The sequence below is a fragment of the Falco biarmicus genome, chromosome 8 (genome assembly GCF_023638135.1).
Source record: "Falco biarmicus isolate bFalBia1 chromosome 8, bFalBia1.pri, whole genome shotgun sequence".
In the NCBI taxonomy this organism is placed as follows: Eukaryota; Metazoa; Chordata; class Aves; order Falconiformes; family Falconidae; genus Falco; species Falco biarmicus.
The window spans coordinates 26,334,321-26,343,710 of NC_079295.1; the positions used below are offsets into that span (position 1 = coordinate 26,334,321).

Here is a 9,390-nt window from a genome sequence, read left to right on the forward strand (position 1 = left end):
AGTGCTCCATGCCAACTAAAACCCCAGGGGCTGCAAAAAGTGCGGAGGCTGTAGATAGCAGCGGTGCAGGAGTGCCTCCTGTCCAGCCCAGCCCCCTTCAGCCTCCCCAAGGCTCCATCCCAGGCTGGGCTGACCCAGACCAATGGAGCTTGGGAAGTGGCCCCTGAGCCCCCACACTGGCCCAACCCCAGCTCCCACCAAGCCCTGGGATAAGGCTGCTGCCGGGAAGGCGTCGGGAGAGCTGGAACGTCAAACAACTCCCTCCGGTCATGACATCCCTGTGAGGGAAGCCAGCTGCATCCTGCATCTGCCCCTCCTCCCCGGACCTCCCTCCCCACTGCTCCCCCAGGATTTAAGCCACACGGGGAACTGGGCACAGCCTACCCGTGCTATGCACCTCTCAGGGCTTGGAGCTGGGCAGCCTCTCCTCAGCCCTGTACCCTGCTGCCAGGGCCCCCATGCCCCCCCCATGCCTGGCCCTGGCTCAGGGGTGAGCGGAAAGATGGGAATGAGGCAGCAAGGGCATCCATCCTCCTCCCTCCTGGCCCCCAGCCGTCTCCTTCCATCCCGCTCCTTTTACAGCCATGAGCCTCCCAGGCGCCGTTACCCTAAGAGGGAAGGACTGTGTGGCCCATTCTCTGGTGCTGACGGACCCAGGGCACGTGCTATTGTCTAAATAGGAGATTGTTCTCCTTCTCTGCCTGAACTGCAGCCCAGCCTGGCCCACTGGGGTCCTGAGAGCTGGTGGGTGCCCTACAAGCTGCAGCCTCCCACCCACTGCTCACCCCAGCTGCCCCCATGCCTTTGCCCACACCAGGACTTGGGGCCGGCAATGTGGGCACACAGCGTGTCTGGCTGCCCCTGATCCTTACTCCTGTGTCCCAGGTGATGGGGATGCTGGGGATGATGGCCTGTCTCTGAATGGCACAGGGATGCTGGGGGCGCCTGGCTGCCCCACGGCATGCGTGGATAATGGAGGTGTCCAGCTATCCCCTGTATAGATGCTGCAGGGTGTTTGCTTGCCCCCCTGGGTCTTCATAGGTCCTCGGGGTGAGCTGTTACCTCTGTGCTCCACAAGGATGCTGGGTTTGACCTGTTGTTCCCAGGGTCATTTAAGTGCTGGAAGAGATCAGCTACCTCCACACATCCATATGGGTGCTCAAGGCATACACCCTCCCCCATCACACATCTCCAGCTATCCCTGCAATCTGTTGGGGGTGCTAGGGGTGTTCACCCATCCCTGCAGCCCAGGAACAGGCTGAGGATGGCAATTGGTCCTCATGGTCCATGGGGACATTCACCTGTGCCAGTGGCCATGGGGATGCTGGGGTGCCAGGCGCCCTTCTGGTCCACATGGATGTGGGGATGACTGGCTGCCCTCAAGGTCCTTGAGGATGCTGCAGTGTTTGTCTGCTCTCCTGCAGGCCTCGATAGCATCACTCATGCCAGGGAGATGAGGTAGCGATCACCGGCTGCATCACTGGCGGCTCATGTAAGGCATGGTGGCCATTCGCTCAGCCACCAGCAATGCCCGGGCAGTGATTTCACTTTCCCATGCTCAGACACGTGGGCCGGGATGTAGCGGGGGGGACAGACAACCTCGATGGGTGCCATCCCTGCACTCCTCCTGGCAGGGCGGGGGTCCAGGCAGCCTGGAAGGCATCGGGTGGAGGGGGTGGCACTTCCTGGAGCTCTGGCTGTATTTACAGGCTCTGTCCCGGCTCGTATCTTTGTTAACCCCTTCCAGCGGGGCTCAGCTCCGGCTGCCCATCGCCAGAGCCACCCCCCACCCCCCAGGGAAGGCTGCCGGCAGCAAAGCCTGCACAGCACCCCACCCTGGGCTGCAGGGGATGTGGGAAGGGGCACGGTGCCCTGTCCCCACAGGTCCTGCCCCTGCCAGGCATCCCCAGGCACACGCCTGAGCCCAGCAGCTCGCTGCAGACACCCCAAGGAGGAGCTGGTGCCAGTTTGGAGGGCTCCCTGCTGCACCAGGGGGTCTGTGGGGCAGAGAGGGACGGGAACAGGAGCTGTGCCTTCCCGGGAGCGTGGTGACAGGGTGGGGGGCAGCCACGGCAGGTGTTGTGCAGCCCCTGGCATCCAGCCAGGGGTGATTCAGAGCCCACCCGGAAATAGCCAGCAGGAGCTTTTTCTGGAAGCCCCGCTGCTCCAGGAATAGCTGCGGCATGCCAAGGCACTGCCCTTTGCTTTGAGCCTGCAGGGCTGGGCAAGGGCCACACCCGGCCCTGCCACTCACCCCCTGCCCCGGCCACCCCAGCTCTGGTCACCCCCTGCTCCTGCACACCCACCCACCCTGGGACCCATCTGCCCTGGGCATCCATGTCCACCAGGTACCCACTAGCTGTGGGGGCCGTAGGCTCCAGTCACCCACGCTGCAATTGTCCCCAGACATCCCCCAGGCATGGCCTGGGGACCAGCCAGCAGCACCCGGCCCTGATGCTGGCAGGAGGAACAGGGCAGTGGCTGTTCGGCACCCACATCCCTTCAGCAGGAGGGTGCCGGGCAGGGGGCAAATGTAGCCCAGCTCCAGCCCAGGGTGCTGGGCACCTGCTTCCAGCCTACTCCCGTTTCATTGGGGCACTGGCCCTGTGTTTTTCTGTGGTTGACATGGAGACCCTCCAGCTGTCTGGTTGTGGGGTGCCAGGTGGTGGGGGTGCTTGTTTCCTTTTGCAGGGGGGAGAGGCAGGTGCTGGGGGCTGGGAGCATAAATCCAGAGCTGTCACGAGCTCCCAACACGACAGGTCCCAGGGTCAGGGTCACCAGGACTGCCAGTTTCCAGTCCCGAGGACACGGGCAGCATCTCCAACTAACAGCGTATCCACACTGGTGACCCAGGAGCTGGGAATCTGGTTGGCACCAAGTACCTGGTCCCCATGCAGCACTCACAGGCTACTATGTCCCTCCTAAGGCCACACACCCATTGCTGGGAAGACACAGGATCCTGCTGGGAAACGATGCATAAACACAGATGGAAACCCAAAACCCCACTGCCGCACCCAGCCCATGCAGGGGACCCAGCCAAGGGCAGGAGCCACCCCAATCCATGTGAGGCCCAGGGGTACCATCTCCTCAATGTGCCCAGGCTGCACTCCTGCGGGGGCTGGCAGCCAACTGGGGTACTGCCCTGCCACCATGCCAACTCCCAGCACTCTTGTGCTTTGCTGTTGCTCTGGGACATCAGTCCTCAACATGACACCAAGGGCTTGTGCCTTGTTTTGTGTGAGGGCTGGGCAGTGCCAAGGCAGGGGAGCAGCGGTGGGGTGGGGTGGGGTGGGTGGCAGGCTGCAGCTCGGCTTACACCAGTGACTTGCCTCAAAACCACCCAGCCTTTGGGAAGCGTGTGTGTTCCCGTGCACTTGCACCCCTGGGCAGTGCAGGGACAGCCGCATGCAGGTCAGACCCTGTTTCAGGGCAGCCCCTACTCACCTGGTGCCCGGAATCAGGGCATCCCGGGGTGGCACCGGGTGACCATCCCTGGGGAGCCAGTCCCTGCCCCTTGGCACCCACCCCAGCCCGTCCTGGCTGGGTCCGGCTTCCACCCACCCAGTCCCCCCCAGCTCTGCGCTGACTTTGGCAGGCTCTGGGTTTGTCTGGCTCCGTACCAGGGTACAGGGTGTGCATTGCGTGGTGATGGGTGCAGGGTGCGAGGTGCAGAGTGCAGAGTACCTGGTGTGGGTTGCAGGGTGTGGATTTGCAGGGTGCAGGTGCAGGGTGCAGGGTACCTGGTGAGGGTTGCAGGGTGTGGATTTGCAGAGTGTAGGTGCAGGGTACCTGGTGCGGGTTGCAGGGTGTGGATTTGCAGAGTGCGGATTTGCAGAGTGCAGGGTGCAGGTGCAGGGTGCTAGGGTGCGGATTGCGGGCCGCAGGGTGCGGGTGCTGCTCCCGGGCCGCCCGAGCGCATTCCTCCGCGCCAGCAGGGGGCGCGCCGGGCGGAGCGGCGGGGCGGGGCGGCGGCGGCGGCCATGCAGGTACCGGGCGGGCGGCGCGGGGCGGGCTCTGCCGGGTTTGGGGGGGGTCCCCGGGCCCCCGGGGGTCACGGCCTGGGGTGGGGGGGGAGTCCCGGCGCTGTCCCATGACGGCGGTGCCCGCAGGTGGCGGCGCAGGGCTCGAAGCAGGCCGCGCAGGCGGCGGCGCAGGAGCTGGTGAAGTTCGTGAACCGGAGCCCCTCGCCCTACCACGGTGAGGAGCCGCCAGACCCCCTTCCCCTTCCCCTTCCCTTCCCTTCCCCTCGGTGCGGCCCCCTGACGGCTCTCCCCCCGCAGTGGTGGCAGAGTGCCGCAGCCGGCTGCTGCAGGCCGGCTTCCAGGAGCTGAAGGAGACGGAGCACTGGGAGGTGCGGCCGGCGCAGAAGGTGGGCCCGGCCGGGGGGCGGCGGGCAGCGGGCAGCCCTCACCCTTGACCCCTCACCCGGGTCCTTTGAGCCCTCACCCTTGACCCCTCACCCCTGCCCTCTGCCCGCAGTACTTTGTCACCAGGAACTACTCCACCCTCATCGCCTTCGCCGTTGGTGGCCAGTTCCAGCCCGGGAATGGGTTCAGCCTGCTGGGGGCCCACACCGACAGCCCCTGCCTCAGGGTAAGGCCGCTTGGCTGGGGCCTTCCCCCGGCGCCCCCCAGTTTCTTTCCACAATGAAAAACTGCCCTGGCTCCCCCTGTGCCCCACAGCACTGCGGCTGCCTGCGCCTCCCCGTCCGCTGCCCAGAGCAGCCCATGCAGACCCCCAGCGCTGGCCCACCTGCTGTTATCGCCTCTGCGTGCCCTGTCCTGCAGAGCACCTCGCTGTGCCCTGCGCTGGCGGGCTCAGCCCAGTCCCCGCTGGTTACCCCTGGGTAAGTGCCAGTGGTAACACCTCTGCTCTCACCCAGGTGAAGCGACGCTCTAAACGGGGGCAGGTGGGCACAGTGCAGGTCGGCGTGGAGACCTATGGAGGGGGCATCTGGAACACCTGGTTTGACCGTGACCTCACCGTGGCCGGGAGGGTGATTATAAAGGTGAGCTGGGCGAGCTGTTTGCCCCTAGCTCTGGGTCCATGACCCTCACCCAGAGTGGGACCTACTGCAATGTCTCAGCCCTGCAGGCTTGGCCCCAGCAGTCTTGTGTTTCAGGACCCAGCCACCGGGCGCCTGGAGCAGCGCCTGGTACATGTGGAGCGGCCCATCCTCCGCATTCCCCACCTGGCCATCCATCTGCAGCGCAGCATCAATGAGAACTTTGGGCCCAACACCGAGCACCACCTGTAAGGCCTGGCTTGTCCCCGACCCCTGGCCAGCCCTCAGGAGGGCTGGGACCCAGCTGGAGTGGTGCCCAGCCTCAGCTCTCTCCCTTTGCCAGCCGCTCATCACAGTGGAGAGGTCTGCAATGGCTTTTCTTAGCCCCATAGAGCCCTCCCAGGAGATGCTTCTAAGCTTGGGACTTGGGACAGGACACTGGGGTGTCCTGAGGTGGCACGATAGATCTGTGCTTGAAATGATGTGTGTCCTTGCTCCATTTGACACAGCAGTTGCTCCCTGGAGGAGCAAGGCAGGCACCCCAGGAAGGGTTGGTTGCATGTAACCCAAGCAAGAGAAGTGACCAAAACCCTGGGAGCTAATGGCATCACCTCCCCACAGGGTTCCCATTCTGGCCACTGTTGTGCAGGAGGAGCTGGAAAAGGAAGTGCTTATGGAGGCCACACCTTGCAACTCTGCAGCCCAGGTGAGCCAGGTAACAAGGACTACCAGGAGCAATTGCTAGGACCTCACACTTGTCGACTTTGATTTCCAGTCCTCAGGGACCTGCCAGCAGGTTCCTTTTCCCCTTCTTGTGAACTGATAGTAACCTTCCACTCTGCCCCAGAGCTGTGTACACAATGTGTCTGCTCAGCCATCTCTGTGTTCCCGCCCTGGTCTGTAGCCATCATATAGAAGGGGGTGCAACCTCCCTAAAGCTGTCACAGCCTCCTTGGGGAGACAGGGCAGGGAGGGGGGATTGAAGAGGGGGCAGAGAGCCCCTCGCTGCACCCTGTAAACGACCCTGCTGTCCTGTGCAAAGTGGAGCCATGAACACAGGATGTGTTAGTAGGAGGGAGGACTATGCCAATGTGAGTGGGGTGTGGGACGGCTCTGCCAGGGGAAAGAAGGAGTTTCCCCTGCCATCCACTGCCTGCTCTGCCCGCCGCTCTGCTTTCTTCCCAGACAGAGCGGCACAGCCCTGTCCTGCTTTCTCTGCTCTGCCCCCAGCTGGGGGTGAAACCAGAGCAGATTGTGGAGCTGGAACTATGCCTGGCGGATACACAGCCAGCGGTGAGTAAGGGCAGGAGTGTCCCTGTGCCCGCACGCAGCCTGTGGGCTGGCACTGCACAGGTTTTACCCGGCACGCTTCCTCTGCCTGGGGCGTGCCAGGGCTAGGAGCTGAGTGGAATTAGAGGAGGCAGCTCCTGAGGGGCAGAGGTGAGGGAACTGGAATGGGGACCCAGTGGCAGGTGCTTTTTGGTGACCCAGAGCCTGTGCCTTGCTCTCCCTGGCTCTCTGCCTGCAGATGCTGGGCGGTGCCTTCGATGAGTTCATCTTCTCCCCACGCCTGGACAACCTGCACAGCTGCTACTGCGCCCTGCAGGTGAGTTGAAGGGGCAAAGGAGCCTGGAAGCAGCGGTATGGCCCCCACACACCTCTGCTCAGCTTAGCAGGGCTGTGGGCTGAGCCAAGGCTCTGCAGGGAGGCCTGTTCCTGTGGGGTGGATCGCTTGTTTGAAGATCTGGGGCTGGATGGGGGCTGCCCCTTTGCTAGGTGTGTGGGGTTTCCAGCAGCTTCCAGGGGTGACTCTGGCTGTCACTGGGCAATGTGTGTGTCCACAGCTCCCTTCCTTGGTGCTTTGAGCTCTCCTGGGGAAGTTCATGACAGCTCAGTGCTGACCTTCCCAGGATGGGAACCACTCAAGCTGGTGTCTTTTCTCCTCTGACCCTGCAGGCCTTGATTGACTCATGTGCAGCGCCCTCCTCCCTCTCCCAGGAGCCCAATGTCCGTCTCATCGCACTCTACGACAACGAGGAGGTGAGTGAGGGGCACAGCTGTGGAGTAGCTGGCACAGGGAGGGGCTCTATGTGCTTTGCTCTCCCTGAGCCCTGCCTAGCAGGAGACAAATCCCAGGTCCCAGTAGGGCAAGGGGGATTTTGCTTACCCCTCTGTGGAGCATGGCTCAGGCAGGGGGTGGGAAGCACTGGTGTGGTTGGAAGCCGCTCTGCAGGCTTTGGGGAGCATCCTGTCACTCGGCTGGCCCCTGTGGTGCCAGGGGTTATGGCACATGGGCTGTTACTGATGGTGGTCCTTGGCAGGTGGGGTCAGAGAGTGCGCAAGGTGCAGAGTCCTTGCTGACGGAGCTGGTGCTGCGCCGGATCTCAGCATCACCGCAAAACCTGACAGCTTTTGAGGAGGCCGTGGCAAAGTCCTACATGATCAGTGCTGATATGGCCCACGCTGTGCACCCTAACTATGTGTGAGTAGTCTGAGAAGTGTCACAGGCCAGAGCAGTCTGCTCTGCTGGCTGGGGGGACCTATCCCTGTCATTCCCTAGGGAGTACAGACAGGACAGTCCTTGTTGCAGCAGGGAGGGAGGGCTGTAGCATGAAACTCCTGATTCTCTTTTGCAGGGACAAGCATGAGGAGAATCATCGTCCGGCCTTCCACAAGGTGAGGGAAGCCCTTTGTTCTGGGCTGGGCACTGCCTGTCTGTCCTGCAGTGCTATGAAATGCTGTGGACGGGCACCGTCCTCCAGCTCCTCCCTGGAGAACAGTCACGGGGTGCAGCTTAACAGTGCTCAAATGGGAGACATTTGCCCTGCAGCACTGTTTGGCTGTGCCACACATCTGGTGTTAATCACCTGGAACCACAGCATTGGTCCTGGTGCCCTTCCTTGCTCTGAGCTGGGGCTGTCCTTGTGGCAGGGCTGTCCCCATCCCCACGGATCACCCAGGGAGGGGAGAATGGACTGATGGGTTGGGGTGAGACAGCAGTGCCTGGACATGTGTGTTTTCCAGAGCCACCGACTGGTGCCTTCCCTTTGCAGGGCCCCGTCATCAAAGTGAACAGCAACCAGCGCTATGCCTCCACAGCTGTCACTGAAGCAGTCATCCGGGACATCGCCGCCCGCGTGGGCGTCCCTCTGCAGGTGAGCAGAGCTGGGCGAGCCCTCTGTGAACGTTACCAGCTTGGGCCACAGCCCTGCCCCTGGGCTCAGGAGAGGGGGCCTGTGCCAGACGCCCACCCCTCAGTTACTGTGTCTGTCCCTGCCGGGGTCTGCGCTGCCTGCTGCTCCAGGGCTGCCTTGGGGAGCGGGCTTGGGAACCGGAGAGGGGGGCCTGGTCTGAGCGTGTCCCATCTCTGGAGGATTTTGCACCCTGGCTTGGGGGTGGTGCTGCTTTCTTGTCCCAGGTTGCTTCCCTTCAGGCTTGGGGGCCCATGTGGGAGGCTGTGGGGCAGCGTGGGGAGCTGCTGAGGCTGTGTCCCCATGCAGGAGTTCATGGTGCGCAACGACACACCCTGTGGCACCACCATCGGCCCCATCCTGGCCTCCCGCCTGGGGCTGCGTGTGCTGGACATCGGCTGCCCTCAGCTGGCCATGCACTCCATCCGGGAGATGTGCTGTACCTCAGGGGTACTCCAGAGCATCACTCTCTTCAAGGTGAGCCCCATGTTCCCCCATCCTGTGCGAAGCCCCCTCCCTGCTGCTCTGCATCTCCTGCATCCTCATGTCCCCATCCAACCCCCACCTTGGGGCCAAGCCCAGCCATCCCACTGGGCTCCCTACCCCTCTGGAGCAGCGCTAGTACTGGCTGCTTCGGGAGGTGCCCCCTCGCATCCCAGCCTTCCCTGGTGACTGCCATCCCCAAATGGTTCCTATGGCAACTGGCACTAGCCTTGAGTCAGTGATGGGTTACTATGGCGACGCGGTCCTGCTCTCTGCGAGTAGCTCCTATGACGCCGCATGCACGCCGCATGCACGTAACCCAACAGGGAGCCACTGCCAGCCCCCGCTGCCTGGCCCCCTGCCCCACCCTGATGGCCTCTCTTGTTCCAGGGCTTCTTCGAGCTCCTGCCAGGGATCAGCAGCAGCCTGGTGGTCGACTGAGTGCAGCGGGGAGGCTGAGGCTGTGGGCTCGGCCCTGGGGCCATTAAAGCATCTCTGTCTCAGTCTCACCAGCGAGTGGTCCATGAGTTCAGTAGCGGGTGGGGCTGACGGACCTGGGTCCCCTGGGGCCTCCTGTGGCTCCCGCCTTTTCTCTGCCCTGGGGCCAGGAGTGGGACTTGTTCACCCACCCACAGCGGCCCCCTCAGAGTCGCATTGTGTGGGGGGTCCCAGCTAACACCAGAAGAGGATCAGCCTGCCCCAGGGGAAGCC

At 63.1% G+C, this 9,390-nt stretch overlaps 1 protein-coding gene across 1 annotated transcript; it reads left to right on the forward strand.

Annotated features, from left to right (window-relative positions):
* The first annotated feature begins 3,940 nt into the window (after positions 1 to 3,940).
* DNPEP (aspartyl aminopeptidase) lies at positions 3,941 to 9,188 on the forward strand. Its single transcript, XM_056350333.1, has 15 exons — positions 3,941 to 3,986; positions 4,110 to 4,197; positions 4,281 to 4,369; positions 4,480 to 4,593; positions 4,883 to 5,008; positions 5,123 to 5,253; positions 5,627 to 5,711; positions 6,191 to 6,298; positions 6,534 to 6,611; positions 6,962 to 7,045; positions 7,327 to 7,487; positions 7,642 to 7,681; positions 8,059 to 8,160; positions 8,506 to 8,673; positions 9,070 to 9,188. The coding sequence occupies exons 1-15, from the start codon at positions 3,981 to 3,983 to the stop codon at positions 9,118 to 9,120; spliced, it is 1,431 nt and encodes a 476-aa protein (XP_056206308.1). The 5' UTR covers positions 3,941 to 3,980; the 3' UTR covers positions 9,121 to 9,188.
* The last annotated feature ends 202 nt before the right edge of the window (positions 9,189 to 9,390 follow it).

What these genes read in the sequence shown, in the direction of transcription:
- DNPEP (XM_056350333.1), top strand. An exon ending in GAGCCCCTCGCCCTACCACG is followed by an intron (nt 4,198 to 4,280) that starts GTGAGGAGCCGC and finishes CTCCCCCCGCAG; the next exon opens with TGGTGGCAGAGTGCCGCAGC. An exon ending in CCGACAGCCCCTGCCTCAGG is followed by an intron (nt 4,594 to 4,882) that starts GTAAGGCCGCTT and finishes GCTCTCACCCAG; the next exon opens with GTGAAGCGACGCTCTAAACG.